The sequence below is a fragment of the Aspergillus aculeatus genome (genome assembly GCF_001890905.1).
Source record: "Aspergillus aculeatus ATCC 16872 unplaced genomic scaffold ASPACscaffold_15, whole genome shotgun sequence".
Lineage (NCBI taxonomy): Eukaryota > Fungi > Ascomycota > Eurotiomycetes > Eurotiales > Aspergillaceae > Aspergillus > Aspergillus aculeatus.
Window position 1 is genome coordinate 314,180 of NW_017962990.1, and position 18,783 is coordinate 332,962.

At 54.5% G+C, this 18,783-nt stretch overlaps 4 protein-coding genes across 4 annotated transcripts; 3 read left to right on the forward strand and 1 right to left on the reverse strand.

The window, feature by feature from the left end:
- Positions 1 to 6,045: 6,045 nt before the first annotated feature.
- Positions 6,046 to 7,827, forward strand: ASPACDRAFT_124696 (putative serine/threonine protein kinase; the record flags this gene model as incomplete). The annotated part of the gene is made up of 1 exon (XM_020196744.1): positions 6,046 to 7,827. A coding segment is annotated over one exon (1,782 nt), but the record flags the coding sequence as incomplete, so codon positions are not given.
- A 1,645-nt stretch (positions 7,828 to 9,472) lies between these two features.
- ASPACDRAFT_54183 (Sad1/UNC domain protein) lies at positions 9,473 to 13,188 on the forward strand (the record flags this gene model as incomplete). The annotated part of the gene is made up of 2 exons (XM_020202845.1): positions 9,473 to 12,033; positions 12,903 to 13,188. The coding sequence occupies 2 exons, from the start codon at positions 9,473 to 9,475 to the stop codon at positions 13,186 to 13,188; spliced, it is 2,847 nt and encodes a 948-aa protein (XP_020053133.1).
- A 748-nt stretch (positions 13,189 to 13,936) lies between these two features.
- On the forward strand, positions 13,937 to 15,588 carry ASPACDRAFT_33779 (acyl-CoA dehydrogenase family protein; the record flags this gene model as incomplete). Its single annotated transcript, XM_020199989.1, has 4 exons — positions 13,937 to 14,011; positions 14,096 to 14,341; positions 14,507 to 14,719; positions 14,782 to 15,588. The coding sequence occupies 4 exons, from the start codon at positions 13,937 to 13,939 to the stop codon at positions 15,586 to 15,588; spliced, it is 1,341 nt and encodes a 446-aa protein (XP_020053134.1).
- Positions 15,589 to 15,980: 392 nt separating this feature from the next.
- On the reverse strand, positions 15,981 to 18,005 carry ASPACDRAFT_46320 (ribosome biogenesis GTPase LSG1; the record flags this gene model as incomplete). Its single annotated transcript, XM_020201764.1, has 1 exon — positions 15,981 to 18,005. One exon carries the CDS (start codon positions 18,003 to 18,005, stop codon positions 15,981 to 15,983), a length of 2,025 nt encoding a protein of 674 aa, XP_020053135.1.
- Between the last annotated feature and the right edge of the window lie 778 nt (positions 18,006 to 18,783).

Below are 18,783 nucleotides of genomic sequence, written 5' to 3' on the forward strand. Positions count from 1 at the left end.
TCTACCGAACTCTCCAGGCTGGGATCCGCAAGTGTATCGTGTCCGCTTCGTGTCCCATGGGTGACCACACCACTGCCACTCGCCAGAAACTCTATGGAGGGGCGGCAGTGCCAGGTGACTTGTGAGAGAGTATCCGATAGCGGGCCAGACAGGCAACGATCATAACTTGCTGGAACCGAAGAGGATCCGAGAGAGAGTAATGGGGAGGAAGATCAGTCAGTCTGCCAGCCACCAACTCACTACAAAGAACTACTCCGTAACTTGTACTAAAGTTGTCATCGTTGTTGTTGATGGTAGCATGGAATGGGATAGGGTGGTGTGGTCCCAGCCGGGCATCGCGTGATACTCGTGTGAAAATCAGCCACCTGGCGGGCAAAAAATAAGTCCCTCTTCCTATCAGTATCTGGACTACTACGGGATAATTGTGGGGGAGTGCACCCCCCCCTCCGGCCTCTATCGTTTAGTCAGAAAGCTTCCACGTAACTAACTAGACGCTTTCCTCCTTTTCTGCTTGCATGATCAAGACACGCAGCTTGAGAACTTGCCGTGGATCAATCAGTTCAGGCTGCAAGGACCAAACCTTAGCCAACGCCGGAGCAGGAGGCGGTCAAGCGGCCACTAAGACACCGGCTGCTCACCGCCAGACATGCAATGCAGCCCCGGAAACATGCCAGCCACGGGGCGCTGCCACCAGCTCGACCTACAGCTACTTGGCCACTGACTGGTCGGCTCTGGGGAAATATGTCTCCGAGCGTCAACAGCGGCAGGTCGAGCACGAATGCATCAACTGGTTGTTGTTGGTGGTGGTGGTGGTTGTGGTGGTGGTGGTGGTGTTGTTGTTTTCATCCACCTGCATATGCGCACTTGGAGACGTAATCATCCTCAGACATCCCCGCAAAATTCTGTAACAAGACCGACGGGTAATAAAAGTAATACTTCACCTACATATAGAATAGATAGGCAAAAAAGTCAGACACATCTAAAATCCCGCGCGGTAAACAAACAGGATCAACGTGGACCAGGAGCAAGCTGTGCAACAACACAAACGTTGATTATTTCCCCAGTCTTTTTATGCCGACCTCCACCAATAGTTACTGTACTGAACATTCATACAGTGTGTTGTATGTACTGTAAGTCCTCTTTGCCTGGCTGTCTGCCTCTTTGTAGGTTAATTCAGGTCAGGACCACCAGGTACTCTAAGTATGTACAGTACGCGCACACACACACACACACACACACACACATGACTCTCTTTCCCTCGTGGATACTTGGCACACCTTACTGAGCATAGTTTAAGTGTACCTAACTTTTGTTAGTCTCCAAAGTCATGATCAAGCGTGATATTAAACTAAGTGGTCAGTGGTCACCGTCTCAAGTGCTTCTCGAAATTATGCCATCGGTCGCTTTCCCCATACATCCGCGACCCGATCATCGATGATCGTCCAGGCCCTCCCCCGGGGCGTCATTTGCGTTCCCCCCCCTTCTGCGTTGACTCGGGGCCAATCGATGGGGCAATTATTGGCCACGACGCCGCCCACTTGTTACTTGCTCGGGGCTGGCGTCATGCAGCCTGGGAATAGTGTGACTCCGGTTATCGGTGATTGGAAGGTTTTGGGGTTGGGTGGTCATGGATGTGAGTGAGTGGTGACCCACAAATTGCCCGGAACGAGTCTAGGGTGCCTGTCGTCGTCAAGTTGCCACCCTGCTCCGCCATCGGCCGAGGGAATTCTCTACAGTACTAATTTTATTCCCAGCTGAAAATGGAAACATCGTCATCTTTTCTGTCGGTCGCCGATTTGCCGGTCGGAAGCGGAGCGGTGTTTTTTCCTTTATGACCGTTTGAATAATGATAATGTCAGGTGGATCGATCTAGATCGAATTGGTCTGTGTGAGAGAGGTTTACGGTCTCCGAGATGAGGTCTTTAGAGTAAGTGGCTTGGTGTCTGGTCTGTTTTGTGACGAGATGCTTGATCATTCATTGATTCACGGATGGCGTTACGCATTACCTGTCCGAAATATGGGGAAGGGGGAGGGGCAGGGGGGAAAACCGACACTCTCTACGGAGTAGCTGAACTGCCCATCCCATCACCACAGACCGGTATGGTGCTGCCTGTCATCATCAATTATGTGCATGACAGAAGTTGAATGGATTGACAGACACGGGAGGCATTCTACCGTGTAGTTCCCATTTTTGGGCATCGTCTTGTAGGTACTGACAGGGAAAGAGAGACGGTTTATCATACTGATCATAATCATAATCCAGGATTCTTCTTCCTCCCGATAACGATGGGGCCCGCGAGACCCTGCTTCCTTGGACCTGCAGGAACCTCACCTTAGTCATAGCGACGGGGCGGTCTTGGTGCCCATTCATTGAACTCTTATCTCGACAGTTCAGTTTGAACGACTACAGGTGTAGTGTCTGTACAGTACTTTGTAGAATATCTTCAGAAGCTTGTTGCTAGTGTATCAATTGACTTTATGCTTACCCCAATTGACTAGAGCTAGAGCTGCTACGGAGTACCTTGAAAGCAATGCGTTGTTGATCACGCCAGTCGAGTGAGTGAATCTTGTTACACTCTTGTTCGCCCACGGGCCATGACTCAAAAGGTTCCCTTGGGTGAGTGAGGTCGGGCGGCGGCCGGTGGTGGCCAACTTTCTGTTCCATCTCTTATTGTCTTTGACTTTCGGTCTGGATCGTGCTGTCACGGCAATCCCCGAACAGAATTACAGGTTATAGTTAACGTTACCAGTGCCGTAACTAGTTCTTTACTTAGATAATCAATTATTCAATTGTTTACACCCCTACAAGTATGTGTAACTCAATTGATTCCCGCTTGGCAATTCCATAGTTTGGCGTTGTGTATTGATTCAATGGAGACAGAAGAAGGCTTGACGGCCCGGCAACCTGGCAGGGCAGGGGGATGGGAAGGTGGATTGCGACTTTGCGAGTGGATGGATTTGAAAAATAAGGAAAGAATGCGTGGTCAGTGCCTGGGTGATGATAGGCAGGTAGGCAGGCAGGCAGGGTCACGGACTGGAACGCTGCTGAAACCATTACTCATACTTGTTGTTTTGTCCTTTCCATTGAGTTGAGAGTCGGTCGGGTTGTTTACCATGACCGTTAATTAGCTTATTTCTTAACGTACTGTCGGGTCTGGTACTATGTAAGTTACAACTTCAGTCACGCAACCGCTCATTCATGATTATCTCATCCAGCCCATCCATTCTTTCCTTCGCTCTGGGGTTACCGATAGGCCAGAGCTGTTGTTGTTGGTGGTGGTAATGGTGGTGGTGTTGCAACATGGATTGAGGTGGTTTGGGATACAGTACCGCGACCAGGAGGGGGGGGAGGGGGGAATTGTACATGTAAGCAACAAGAAAGAATCATGACGACGGCAATGGAGCTTGCTGATTCATCATTGAATTGTTGCCAGTCATAATTTTACTCAACGTCCAGAGTAAACCGGGCGGATGTTTTTAGTGACTGCCAGGGCCGGAGACATAGTGAAGAGTACGTACGTAGATTAGAATGACGGATGAATCATTCAGGGGAGATGGGAGAACCGGGGGGGGGGGTGGAAGTGGAAGTGGAGCTTCATCTGGCCGGAAACGGGCTTCAGTTTCTCGACCTGCATCCATCATCTGAGTGAGTGTGAGAGAGACACGCACTCACTCACTGTTCCGTATGTACAGTACTGTAAGTAAGTATGCTCATGTACGTACCAGTAAACAAGGTGGAGTGGAGACGGATGTTCAGGTGAGATTGGGTAGACTCGGCAGATGATTACCGGTTTTTACCACGAGGTACTACCTTGCCTAAACTTCCATTCGGGTTGCAGTGCTTTGTGCAGGCAGTCAGGTATTGGTATGGTATGGAAAGTGCCAGCTATTGGCTGGCCGAGCCACCCATCGGTACTGTGGTCGGTTCCATACCATACCCAAGGCACGACAACGACGTAGGAGGTTCTCGCTCGTTCGCCCAGTTTCCACTTTCCTTTCCTTTCCTTTCCCTCCCCTCATGCAGGCCACAGTTGCGACTTGGGACTTGGGGAGGCACCCTGGGTTCAACCTCCATCCAGGCTTCCCTCTTCTTCCCCCCCCCCATTTTTCCATTCATTATTATTATTGACTCTGGACTTTCGCCCCTCCTACTAATCCCTAATTCGGCTTAGTGGTGTCCCAAAGTGCTATCATCTCATCCGGAACCTCCCCTTATCCCTATCGCCCGCCCACCTCCCCCAATTAGTTGGGTTAGTCACTCACCTCTCAACTAGTTAGTTACTCGGGTCAATCAGTCATACCTCTCCGTACTTACCTAGTCATCATCTCCCCCATTCATCTGCATTCTACTCTCCATCTTCTCTCTCTCATCCTACTCTACCTTCTACCTTTCACCTTCTTCCTTCTTCCTTCCCCTCCTCACCTTTCACCACCTCCCTCTTCACTACGCTTCGTTTCGCCTCCTCCTCCTGTCAACCTCATCTACAACCTCATCCGACCACCTTCCTCACTCATCTCCATTGCTCCTTCCTACCCGATACTCCCTATCTACTACCGACTACCGACTCCCGACTGCTCGCCACCCCGTCCTCAACAACAACCTACCTACCCGCTCCCACTAGCTCTTATTTTATCTGCTCCTCTTCGCTCATCATCGTTGCGACACGATACAGTGCTTTGACAAGTTCCTCGTCTGATCAGACCAACGTCGTGATCTTCTCCACCTGCTCTACTTCAGAACAACCCGCACTGGTTTCGTCGCCAACAGCTTGATCGAACCTCTTTTCCTCGGTTGGCTCGTCTTTGCCTGGCCTTCCCAACACCTACCCCCCCGGTGACTCATCCGTGCTCCCAAGCCAACCACGTCGAGAGCTTCCTCGGACCCACGTTTCGTGAACCTTACAGCAGACTGTCCTTTGAAGCCTTGCTACGTTTCAATTGCAGACAATACGTGTGAGGGTGTCGCTCCGCTCTGAGGTCAACACTGCTTTGTTGTCCATCCGTTCGCCGCGCAACCTTGGCCGGGTGCTGGTATTCGGTTCTTCAGCTTGCCCACTCACGGGACAGAAGACCTTACTTACCAGTTGTCCAAAGCCTCGGTCTCCTTATATAGTTTCCTACTCAACTCTCAGGACTATATAATCTATCGGTCATTCTATGACTCGATAGTCCTCGACCGCTCCCTCTCCTTCGAGTCACGACCTTTCTTTCCCCGACCTTCAGCCTGGTGTTGGAAGGCCTTTCTTTGTTACGAGCCTTGTCTGTTATACTCTTGGTGTTTACGATATCTACGCAGCGTTCTTCCTCGTCATTTCCTTGTTGACCAACTGTCCAACCGCCGGACATCACCATTCACTTCAATCACATTCTTTCCTCGCAACATACTTATCTTCGCCTTTGGCCGTGGGCCCCTATTTGTGAAAACGATATACCGATGCACTCATAACAGTCTTTAACAACAATTTCCTATCGTCGTTCGAACCCCCCCAGGGTATCTCTGAATTGCGCTTTGCGCCTACTCATTCTCACCACTTTTTTGTTCACTTTTGTCACCATATCCTCTTTGACTTTCCAATATTCATACGATAAATTCTGAGCCGACAACTCACTTTTTCCTTTTGTCGCTTCGTTCTTCTTCCTCCCCCCCCTCTCACCTTCCGACTCTTCTCTTTTGGATCTGGGTGGCCAAGATCTACTTGGAAACTTGAGCTGGCATAGTCTTTGAACTTCATTGTTAGCCACATCGTTCGAGTTTGATCCTAACTCGAGCCCTGCCAACCGACTACCTGAAAACAAGCTCTGATCAAGTGAGCCTGTTCCTATATTCTACATCGACGACTATCTCTGGGAGAACATCGTCCTGTTAAGAGTATACACATAACAATGGAGTGCCTCAAGAACAACTTTGTTGAAGGCCAGCTGTTGGACGGACGGTTCCGCACCGTCGCCCCCTTGAACCATGGATCTTTTGGCATGGTCTTCCTGGCAAAGGACTTGCAGACTGGCCAAGATGTCGCCATCAAATGCATGACCAAGTCCTCCTCGGGTGACCCGTCGAACCCCTCTCCATATGATGCCCGTGCCGAGGAGCTGGAATGCCACCGACGTCTCAGGTTTCATCCCAACATCGTCAACCTCATTCATTCCTTCGAAACGGATGCCCACATGTATCTCGTTTTGGAGTATTGCTCGAATGGTGACCTGTACGAAGCAATCCGGCTCAACCGTGGTCCCTTGGAAACCGAACACGTGCGCGACTTCATGTTGCAACTCGTGAGCGCAGTGGAATTCATGCACGCGAACGGCCTGTACCACCGTGACATCAAGCCTGAGAACATCTTCTTGATGCAGGATGGTTCCATGAAGCTGGGTGACTTCGGTCTGGCGACTCGGGAGGCTTGGTCCCACGAGGCCTGCGTTGGCAGTGATCGTTACATGGCTCCCGAGCAGTACGATCCCTCCACCGTCGGCTATTCCCCCGCCAAAGCCGACATCTGGGCGATTGGGATCTGTCTGCTCAATGTTCTCTTCGCACGGAATCCTTTCGCCACGCCGACGGAATCCGACATCCTCTACGCAGACTACGTTCGGGATCGCCAATCGTTGTTCGATATCTTCCCAAACATGTCTCAGGATACCTTTGAAATCCTGAGGACTGCTCTTGCCATTGACCCTACGAAGCGTTCTCTTTCTGGCATTCGCGAAGCTATCTTGCGTGCTGTCACGTTCACGACAGATGATGACGCGCTGGACGAGTTCTGCACGGACGACCGCGAGGTGGTTGCCGCCAGTGCCAACCGGGAGCCGCTTCGGACCCCTTCCATCCAGAGCCCTCACATCAACCAGGGCGACTCCTTCCCTTGGGCCAAAGCTCTTCAAGCCAGCCCTCCCCAGACCTTCCGCCAGCTCTCCGCCATTCCCGACAACGAGAGCTACACCGAAGACCTTTTCCCTCCCTCGGAGATTGCTGGTACTTCGTGGTTCTCTGTCCACCAGGGTACCCCATCCATGGCTTCCGTTCTGGAGTCTGCTATAGGCGAATCTTTCCGATCTCCTCCGTTCCGCAAGAACGAGGTTCGATTCCCACCTCCCTCCGATCCCGTTCCTATCACCGGCTCTTTGCCAAGCAATGCTACGAAGCCCTTGCCTTCTCTTTCCATGGTCTTTGGCAAGAAGAAGGAGGAGCAGATCTCCAAGAGCTGGAGCGATCTTTGGGATGAGGAGGAAGAATCTGAAGCTGAGGACTTGGCTTACCAGCAGCGTCGCGAGCAGAACTCACGCAGCTGGAGCCATGAAAGCAGCACGCCTGAGCTTCGTGGACCCCTGACCGGCCTGCACGAAGCGGTTAGCAACTCCCTCCTGAACGTTCGCGCCCAACAAATGGAGACATCGCACGAAGACACCGAGAAGTTTGTTTCCAAGTCGTGGGATCCGAGGGCGGGAATCACTGCTATCAAAACCCCACCTCAGTCCCCTGACAGCTCCCCGCAGAAGTCGAGCCTCGACAAATGGTCAGCCCTTGGTGACCGTCGGAGGAACTTCAAGTCCCCAGAGAACTCTTCCGGCAAGAAGTTTTCTAGCAATATGAGTTGGAGGAAGGATTGGGGCTTAGGGTCCTCGGGCTTCGACTATGGTTCATGGGCCAAGAAAGAGACGTTCTCTCCTCCGGATCGGGAGCGGCGGCGTCGTCCCTTCCAGGAGAAGGGCCGGCGTCGCGATGCCTGGGAGTCTCCCAAGGCCGCCCATAGCAAGGCTGCGAACCACTACGACGGCAGCGTTGACGAAGATCTCGATCTTGTCGGCGGCTGGCACGACCTTCATCTGTAAGGAGCTTAGCCCCACCTCTGGTGCCGGCGTCCGACGTTCCTCTCCATTCTATTGTACCGTCCAATGTCGATGAGAAGAGCAACACAATAATAAATAAACATTTCAACCAATACTCCGACTTGTTTTCCGCTTTCGTCCTTTCCACTCTTACTCCGATGCATTTCTCCATGCGGTCGCCAAGGCCAGCATTTTGGCGCCCGGCGACCTTATATTCCCATTCAAAACCTATATTCTCTTCACTCTTCTTACCCTATAGAATGTATGTGGCCTCCGTGCCCATCTATCTGTCAGTGTTTTCTGTTTCCTATTCTGTATAATATGACACTATTCGACGGAGTCAGCAGTGGCGGTGACAAGCAGGTCAAAAGTGACTCATCAACTGATAACTGGAGGGATTCTCCTCTTACTGGAGTGTTTGAGTTGTTTTTCTTCACTCTTCTTTTCTCCCCCGTGCTCAAAAATTCTATGTTTCTCTTCCTTCTCTAAGAAAAAAAAACAAAAGGTCCAATGCTTGGGGGTTCGTTGGACGACGACGCAGGACGACGATGGCGTGCAGCAGGCCGTGGCGCTATTTCCTTCACCCGGTTCTTACACATGAAAAAAACAATGACAAGACGAACGGTCGTTCTTTCATCCATTCTTTCTTTGGTCGGCTCCATCTTCCCTGGAAGAGGCTGTTGGACTGAACTGGGACATCTCTGTACTACATGTAATTAGCCGGAACAGTTGAGTAGCTAGTGGTGATGAGGCGGTTCGACAAGCAACAATGCGACAGGAATCAAAAGTGATTCTAATATTCGAAGACATTCTCTCTCCCAACATCGTAGAGGCACGGCCGTCGATACATACTTGTAGAAATGAGAAATATTTTAGTGGCCCAGCGCAGCGCAGCATGTACTTCCTCTGTATACAGCCAGGGACCAGGGCACGGCGGGGTGGCCACTCCCGCCGAGAGCTGGATCCGAGCTTCCTAAAGCGGCAGGCGGTGGGAAAAGCGGAGCAAATCAAAACAGGTGGGCGATGACGATCGAATCATTGTCTACGAGTCGAGTCGAGTTGTTATTGACGCATACTTAGCTACTCCGTAGTTTCGGCCAGTCTGGCCTCCAAAATTAATCTTCTTGTTCTTCTCCGCCTCCAGTGACCGAGCGGACTGACGGTGAGCCAAGTTGAGGTCGTCTCCACTGCGGAGTCCCCCTCTTTCAGTTGTGTGACAACCTTGACTTCCTTCTGGCAGAACGTGTCGTTTGCCGGAGTGTTTCTCTTCTTTGCTGACAGGATAGGGAGAGCGAGAGACAAGAGGCTGGGGAAGGTCAACAAAGGGTGCTTGTCGTATCCTTGCATTTCCTGTCCTTTGCCCAGACCAGAAAAATCCTGAAAGTACTCGCACACTGAATTACAAACAAACGCGATCTCTTTGTCGGACTCCACAGAAAATGCGCGCGCCTGTGTGGCGGTCAAACCATTTTTCTTCCAGTTGAGTTGCGGAGAGACACTAAGCTACTCTGCTGCTACTGCGATTAACAACTCCGCACAATCGCCCTTCCCGGCGCTGCGAGACACAAAATCAATCAATCTCAACTCCAAGACATCCATCCCGATTGGCAACCCCTTGGGCGTTAAAAGGGAAACCTGCCCCCCCAAAATGGCCGGGTGGACGGCAACGCAATGGATTCCCTGGATGACTCTAATCTCGACCTGGATTGACGGGGTCGCCGCCAATCAATCTCCATCGATCTGCCCCACGCCCGATACCCTGAAACTCGGCGCCCAGCTGATCCAGTGGCCTGTCTGCATCGAGACACGATGGGGACTTCAGCGCTCCGAGGTCGATGCCGCGACTTATATTCTTTCCCTGACGCCCTCGGTGGCACCAGGGGCCGCATCGGTGACCGTGTCGGCGTCCTCTTCGAGTCATGAGGCGGTTACGAGTCCCACCGCGGCGGACGAGCAACAACAACAACAACAACAACAACAGCAGCAGCAGCACCGGTCCGATCAGGAGCTCGACACGGATTCTCCGCTCGACAATGCGAAGTTTCTGTCCTTCGAAGACTGGAAAAAGCAGAATCTGGCTAAGGTGGGACAGTCCGCGGAGAATGTGGGCGGGAGTCGCCGTGGTGGCGTGGCCCAGGGCAAGGAGGACCGGCGACGGCCCACGGGGATCAACAATGCGCTGGACTCGCTAGGCGACGATGCGGAGATTGAGCTGGATTTTGGGGGCTTCGGCGCAGATACGACGCCCGAGGCGACGCGGCCCACGGCGTGGACTGCGATGGTCTCGTCCTCCACCGAGGCGCGAGGCGAGCGGATACCGGGGGCTGGACACGAGGCCGGCGCTGATGGTGGACCGGCGCAGGGCATGCCCCAGGCCGGGGTGTCTCGGTCCAAGGACGCGGGGACGACCTGCAAAGAACGGTTCAACTACGCGTCCTTTGACTGCGCGGCGACGGTGCTCAAGACGAACCCGGAGTGCAGCGGGTCGTCGTCCGTGCTCATTGAGAACAAGGACAGCTACATGCTGAATGAGTGCCGGGCGAAGAACAAATTCCTGATCCTGGAACTCTGCGACGACATCCTGGTGGACACCGTCGTGCTCGCCAACTACGAGTTCTTCAGCTCCATCTTCCACACGTTCCGGGTCAGCGTCTCAGATCGATATCCCGCCAAATTGGACCAGTGGCGGGAGTTGGGAGTCTACGAGGCCCGCAATACGCGGGAGGTGCAGGCCTTTGCGGTCGAGAATCCGCTCATCTGGGCGCGGTATGTGAAGATTGAGTTCCTCACGCACTACGGGAACGAGTTCTTCTGTCCGTTGAGCTTGATTCGTATCCATGGAACAACCATGTTGGAGGAGTATAAGCATGATGGGGAGGCTGGCCCCGCAGATGATGATGAGGAGGAGGAGATAACCGAAGAATCAACGGTGCCGGCTCCTATGGCCCCGGATTTGGAGACTACAGTTACGGCTGAGGAAGTGCCTACTTCAGCGACTGCTGAGCCGGCCGACACGGTCTCGACCAGCGTCCCAGAGGAAGAGGCTTGTCGCCAGTCTGGGTCGGACATGGATGTGCCGGAGCTGCGTGAGCTTCTGGGGCTTCTCGATACCTGCGACGACCAGGAGGCGCCAGCTACTAGTGCTGGACCTGAAGTGGCAGCCCAGCCCCAACCCTACCGACCTGATTCAAACGAAGCGTCTCCATCTCAGGCGCAAGATACCGTGGCTTCGGGGAAAGGCAAGGAGGCTTCGTCCGGAGAACCAGGAGACCAAAAGGTGACGAGTGCGGCGGGATCAACTGCAACGGACTCATCATCCTCAATGACTGTTGCGAACTCTGAGACTGCACCCCCAAACGCCGTAACGGAAGCGGACAACAAGTCTACTGTGCCACCAAAGGATGAAGCCACCAGTATCGCGGAACCGACCAGGTCGAGTATGACCCAGCCACCGTCAGCAAACCCAACTACGCAAGAGTCCTTTTTCAAGTCGGTGCACAAACGACTTCAGATGCTGGAGTCCAACTCCAGTCTCTCGCTTCAGTACATCGAAGAACAATCACGCATCCTGCGCGACGCCTTTGACAAGGTCGAGAAGCGGCAGCTGACGAAGACGTCGACATTTCTGGAGGGCTTGAACGTGACCGTGTTAAATGAGCTGAAACAGGTTCGAGAGCAATACGATCAGGTGTGGAAGAGCGTGGCGTTGGAGTTTGAGCATCAGCGCATTCAGTATCACCAAGAAATCCATTCGCTCAGTTCGCAGCTGGGCGTGCTGGCGGACGAGCTGGTCTTCCAGAAACGCGTGGCGGTTATCCAGAGCATGATGATTCTCTTCTGCTTTGGGCTGGTACTCTTTGCGCGGGGCACCGCGAGTGGGTACATTGAGATCCCTCGTGTGCAGAACATGGTCACGCGGTCGTACAGTCTGCGCTCTTCCTCGTCGCCGTCCCCTCCGTACGGCTCTCCACTGGTAAGCCCGACGTCAACGCGTGCGACGTCTTCTTGCCGACGCACCGGCGGCCATCGACGGAACCTGTCCGAAGACTCGCAGGACGAGCTTCTCAGCCCAACGCTGGCGTACTCGCCGCCCACGCCTGTTTCTGATGCACTGAGTTCGGCCGAAGATGAGGATCCGGAACAGCAGAGAGGGAGTACCCTGGAATTGCCGGAGGTGGTTCCACCGGCGCAGCGATCGCGTAGTAGCCCGCCTGATCTCCCGCGTGAGGGGACCACCACCCCTGGATCCGAAGCGTCTCCCGTGGAAATCGTCGATGACTCGCCAGGGCGATAAATGCCTGGCCTGGGTAGGACAGTGGCAAATAGAAGCGCAGGGATATGATAGGTGGCCGAGAAAGGCTTATCGGCATTTCTGATTGTCTGTCCCTGCGTGTTTCCAGGTCAACTTCATCCTTTGTCTTTTCTGTTTGTGTGTCTGGATCTGTGTGTTTTGTTGGGCTGGCGTGAATTAGGTTGTTTGTATATTTGTATACGTATATCAAGACACGACACGATGATGAATAGACCACGTATAGCACCGTGTATTTTAATTCTAATTCGCCTAGAGGAGTTGACGATCAAGGATGACTTGAATGCGTGAGTGAATGAATGAATGAATGAATGAATGAATGAAGTAATTGCTGGAGAATGATCTCATTGTGGTGGTTGCCATGCCAACAATCGACACGGTTTTTTTCCCGCTGGCCGGCCGCTGCTTATCCTTTTGAGCCTCTCTCTCTCTCTGCCTTCTCTGTCTTTCTCTGCCTCCACTTCACCACCATCTAAAGAACTTCCTCTACAACGCGTTTATCAGACAAACCAGATCTCTCCCAATCCACTTCCTCCATAACACATATCCACCATCACCACCATGGACGCTCAACCCTTGACCGACCGCTCCACCAACACGCACCTGGGCACTGCCGAGGAGACCGGCAAGCCGATGAACTCGATGGACTACCACCGCCAAAAGCTGCAGGGCAAGTTGGCCAGCGGAGAAAGGTATGCACAATACAAGATCTGCCCCGGGTTGATTTGCTGTGTCAATGGAATTGTTACTAACGAGGGAACGCGTGCAGTAACCAAGCCAGCTACGTGTCGCCCTCGGACGAACTCATGAGCCCTTGCTCGAAGAAGCTGAGCGACCTCAAGGGCAAGCGCTTCAAGAAGTATGTTTCTGTCATTTGCTGTGCCAGATCCCTCAGCTATTTTGGGGAGGATGAACTCAAGACTAACAGCGAGATCCTTCCATGCAGTGCCGGCAAGCCCCAATCATTGTTCGCCAAACTGGGCAAGAAGAACTTCGAACAGTCGGCGGCGGCCGAGGCTCAGCGGGAGAAGGAGAATACCGAGAGCGCGGTCTAAGACTACCACCACCCTAAGAGGATGTTTATGGGGTAGAGACGTCTCTGTTGTGTCTTGTTCTCTCGCGCGGGTCGCCGGAGAAGAGATTTTCCTTTCCTTTTTACCTTTATTTTTTCTTATTTCGACCTGGTTATCCGTCTAGCCCCTTTGCTGGATGGCTCTGATAACCTTGGTTTTTTTCTCACGTTCGGGATTGTTTGTCATGCTTGGGATGAGATTGTTTTTGTTTTTTTGTTGATGAAACTTCAATCATGGAGGGTTAAAACTGGGAGGAAAATCAACCGAGGTTGGATTTGGGAAGATTACGGACGGGCATGGACATGACTCTCTGGGTTGGTTGGACTTTGGAGCTGAGGGGATTCTTTATTATCATGATGGCTTCCTTTTTTTTTAATTAAATGGTTTACTGATGGATTGTTTTCGAGATGTGTTTGTTCGTATGATTGGGGTGAGTTACTGTACTGTTTATACTGTGTACGGAGTATGTATACTATAGAAGGGTGACCACCACCCAAATCAGCCGAGGTCCCGATCGGCATCTTCTCCGCTTTCTGTCGCTCTCCGCATTTCCAACCTTTCTTCGAATACTACTTCCACTCCATCGTCTGATCCAGACGCTTCCTTTCTTTTAATTTCAAGTCCGTTCCTCTTGTCCCCTCATTCTTCACTCACCCTTTCATTCAACCAAAGAACTATTCAATCAAAGAACCACTCACCCAACCACCCGAGAAGAACCACGCCATCAACAATGCCTGCCTCCACACGCATCCCCCCCATCGCCCTCCCCTTCGTCAGCGACCGCGCCAAGAAGACCCTGGACCTGGTATATCCCCAAGGCCCCCATGCCCTCCCCCCCCCCGGCGCCCGTCCCCAGCTCAACCTCAGACTGCTAACACACCACAAACAGGTTGAAGAGTTCGTCGAGAAGGACTGCATCCCCGCCGAGGCGGTCTTCCAGGCCCAACTGGGCCAGGGCGAGCAGCGATGGACCACCCACCCGGCCGTCATGGAGACCCTGAAGGCGCGCGCCCAGCAGCTCGGCCTGTGGAACATGTTCCTGCCTAAGAACCACTTCGCCCAGGGCGCCGGCTTCTCGAATCTGGAGTACGGGCTCATGGCCGAGTATTTGGGGAAGAGTTTGATTGCTTCTGAGGTAGGTCCTTCTTTCTTTTTGAGTGGAGGGGGTTGGGTTGGTGCTTGCTTGAGGGGTGAGGTTTGGGTTGAGTTGGATTGATGGATGGGGATTTGTTTCTCTTGCATTAAGAGTTGGAGAGAGTGATTGGTTTGAGGACAAGAACTAACCAACCACCAAACTCAGGCAACGAACAATGCCGCCCCGGACACGGGCAACATGGAGGTCCTGGCCAAGTACGGCAACGAGGCGCAGAAGCAGCAATGGTTGACGCCGCTGCTGGAAGGCCGGATTCGGTCTGCGTTTCTGATGACGGAGCCGGAGGTGGCGTCGAGCGATGCCACGAATATCCAGTTGAATATTCGGAGGGAAGGGGATGAGTATGTCTTGAATGGATCGGTACGTCTCTTTACTGTCATCACCACCACATGGCCAAGAACTGACTCTACCACCGAATCAAGAAATGGTGGTCCTCCGGCGCCGGCGACCCCCGCTGCGCCATCTACCTGGTGATGGGCAAATCAGCGCCCGACCACCCGGACCCCTACAAGCAGCAATCCGTGATCCTGGTGCCGGCCCACACGCCGGGGATCACGGTGCACCGGATGCTGACGGTGTACGGGTACGACGACGCGCCGCACGGCCACGGGCACATCAGCTTCGAGAACGTGCGGGTGCCCGCGGCCAACCTGGTGCTGGGCGAGGGCCGGGGGTTCGAGATCATCCAGGGCCGGCTGGGGCCGGGCCGCATCCACCACGCGATGCGCACGATCGGCGCGGCCGAGAAGGCGCTGGAGTGGCTGATCGCGCGCATCAACGACGACCGCAAGCAGACCTTCGGCCGGCCCCTGGCCAGCCACGGCGTCATCCTCGAGTGGGTCGCCCGCTCGCGCATCGAGATCGACGCCGCCCGCCTCATCGTCCTCAACGCCGCCATCAAGATCGACCAGGGTGACGCCAAGTCCGCCCTCCGCGAGATCGCCCAGGCCAAGGTCCTCGTCCCCCAGACCGCCCTGGCCGTCATCGACCGCGCCGTCCAGGCCTACGGCGCCGCCGGCGTCTGCCAGGATACCCCCCTCGCGTACATGTGGGCGCTGATCCGGACGCTGCGCATCGCCGACGGGCCCGATGAGGTGCATCTGCAGCAGCTCGGGAAGCGCGAGAACCGCGACCGCAAGGCCGAGATCCGCCAGAAGTTGGAGTGGCAGCGCGGCGAGGGCGAGAGGTTGTTGAGCCAGACCGGGTTGAAGATTAAGGGCCGGTTGTAGTGCTGGGCCCTCCTGTTTGTTTTCTCTACTTCATCGTATACTTAGCTGAATGAGGAGGTTGGTACCGTTTGCAAGTACTCAGGAAAACTAGGAAGAGCCCCATGGGGTTAAGGTATATCGGAAATGTATGTAATATTTCATAGCCTCATTCCCATGCACGAAGTAATAACGAAAACCCATGGACCATGATAACATAAACAAGAAGAAAACCAGACAGGTGTAGTTTATACCGGGATATAAGAAATTAAGAAAGGAACCCACCCCACAGCTTTTGTGTTCATTTCATGATTCATCCAAATCCAATACCACAGACACACAAAAATCATCAACGTCCCCGCACTCGCCCGCGAGTCAACCCGAGAAAACAAAAAGGAAACGACGCTGGAGCACCACTAATAATCATCTTCAGTGGTGCCGTTCTTGCGCACCTTCTTGGCCCGCTTCTTGTTGGCCTTGAAGTGTTTCTTCGAGTTGGCGCTGCGCACCTCGGAGACATCCATGCCGCGCTCCAGGGCGACCATCATGCGCTCCTTGCGGCCGGTCAGCTGCTTGCGCATCTGCTGGCCCTGTTCGGTGTACTGCGAGTTGAAGGGGAGCATCATCTGGCCGCGGGAGGAGGAGGCGCCGGGGCCGAAGAAGCCGCTGTCCAGGTTGCGGGCGAGCGAGCCCTGCACGGGTTGCTGCTTGGTGCCGGTGACGCCGAGGAGGGAGAGGGTCTCCGGGTCGACGTTGGCGCCCAGGGGGTCGGCCGCCATCATCTTGGCGAGCTGGGCCTGTCGGCGCTCCGGGAGGTGGGCCAGGTCGTAGAGCTCCTTGTTGAACTCGGCGGGGTCGATGGGCGCGCCGCCGTCGTCGACCGGGGGCGGGTGGCAGAAGAGGAGCTTGCCGTTGACGTAATCCTTCAGCACGTAGCGGGCGGCGCGCGACTCGTCGGGCTGGCCCAGCCCCTGCGTGGAGAAGCCGCGGGCGCGGGCGTAGGCGCGCAGCACCTCGCTGCCAGTCGGGATGCCGGTGCCGCCTTCCTCGACGGAGCGCATGAGGATCTTGACGCCGTAGACGTTCTCGAGGAAGTGCTTGGGGATGCGCTGGGCGACCAGGGAGGCCGGCCCCGTGAACTCGCGCTGCTGGTCGATGGGGAGGACACCGTTGACCACGAGGTCGGCCTTGGTGGTCGCGAAGTTGGGGAACACCAGACCGGGACAATCGCAGAGCATGATCTCCGGCGACAGGTACAGCGTCTGGAAGTGCTTGGTCTTACCGGGGGTGGCCGACACGGACACCTTCTTGGCGCCCAGGAGCGCGTTGATCGTGCTGGATTTACCCACGTTGGGGTATCCGACCAGACCGATGGTCGTCTTCCGCTTGATGGGCTCGCCGTCGGGCGTGTTGTTGACGGGGAGGGTGTCGGGCGTGTTAGACAGGAAGAGCTCCTCCAGCTCGTCCACGTTGAGGATCTCCGTTCGCTTGCTGGCGGACGAAGAAGGCAGCTCCGATCCGCCGTCATGTTCTTCCCGCTGCGCTTCGCCGTCCTGAATGTTCATGGCCTGGGTGTTCTTCGCCAATTCCTGCTCCTCCTGCTCATCAACTTCGCTGTCGCTCTCCGATCCAGACCCTTCCGCGAGGAGACGGGCCTCGTTCTGCTCCTTGGCCAGGTGCGCCGAGAAGAACCGGAAACTGATGTTATGGCGATCGAAGTAGTCCGCCCACATAACCCGCTGCTTCTCCGTCAACATATCGGCCTTGTTCACCAACAGCAGGTTCTGCTTCCGGGGGTCGAGCTCCTTAACGTAGGCCTCCAGGTCCTCCGACCGGAAGTGCAGGGGGTTTCGGGCGTCGACGATCTGGACGACGAGGTCGGAGCGCTCGATGACGCGCCACAGCTGGCGCCAGACCTCCAGGTTGCGCTCGAAGGGGGTCATCAGCAGGTCCTGGTTCTCCTGCAGCTCGGCCAGGCCGCGGCGCCAGGACAAAAAGCTCTCCTTCTCCAGCTGCTCCAGCTGCTGGCGGGTGGTGGAGGCGTCCCACTGAGGCCGGCGCGGCACAGTCAGCCGGCCGCGGTTCTGGCGGTGCTTGGTGATGGCGGACTTCTCCTCGGAGGCGGACAGCAGGTAGGGGTTCTTCTGGTCGGTGTGGATGATCTTGACGTTGTTCATCTTCTCGGCGGTGAAGTCGGTGCCCGCCAGCTCGGCGGTGCTCAGGAACTCGTCCAGCGCCGCCTGCTCGGTGATACTGCGCATCTTAACCCACGAGGCGTCCTGCTGCGCGTTGGTGACGTAGGTTTCGCCGTTCATGTCCTTGCGGACGATGCCGGCGTTGTGTGAGGCCTTCTTCTGGTTCGAGGCCTTGCCTTTGCCGAACCGGTCCTTCATGAGGCTGTTGCCCAGCCCCACGGCGTTCTTGGATTTGGCCAACACCATGGTGGCGAAGGGTGACTGCGGAGCAGTTCAGAGGAGGGAGATAAGGGAGATAAGGGAGAGGAAGGTGAGGAAGAGGTATAGAAGGGGAGGGTAAAGGGAAAAAGAGAAGGGCAAAAGGGTAGATGTAGTTGTGGAGGGGGAAGAGTAATTGCAGGATGATTTGTAAAGGTGAAGAGAAAAGAAGAATTAATCCCACTTGCGGGTTTTGGCCCAATCAGATTTGCCCCGCGCGGATAAGATAAGGCTGACTCAGCAGCTGTTTTTCCCCTTCTTTTTTTTTATTGGTCTCTGCAGCATCAGCAACAAGAGTGGAAGTCGAATGCTGAGAAAAGCAGACCGAAAGTTCAATTGGAGGATTGAGTCTACATCAAGAACTCAAGACCACTACATCTCCTGTAGTCTACAACGTGTATTTGTATAGAGCCCATCGCATTGCGCACCCACCGGGTCCTCGATAAGCACACCCACGTGACTTTATCTCCCCCACGAATTTCTTGAATTTTCGCCCAACGCCCAAAGCTTGCATCTTTCGATTATTCTCCAATCATCCCAATTCCAACGCTTGTCCTCGGACGACCTACCGCTAAAAATGCCTCCCCGGAAGCAGTGGATGTAAGTTTTTCTCCCCCTGTCTGGGACCGGTTAATCCAAGCACTAACCCACCCATCTCCAGCGACAAGAAAAACGCAACCACCTACCAACTCTTCCACCGCTCCCAACAATGACCCCTCTCATCCACGACCCCCAGCCGCCGACGACCGCGTGCTCGCTCCGGTGT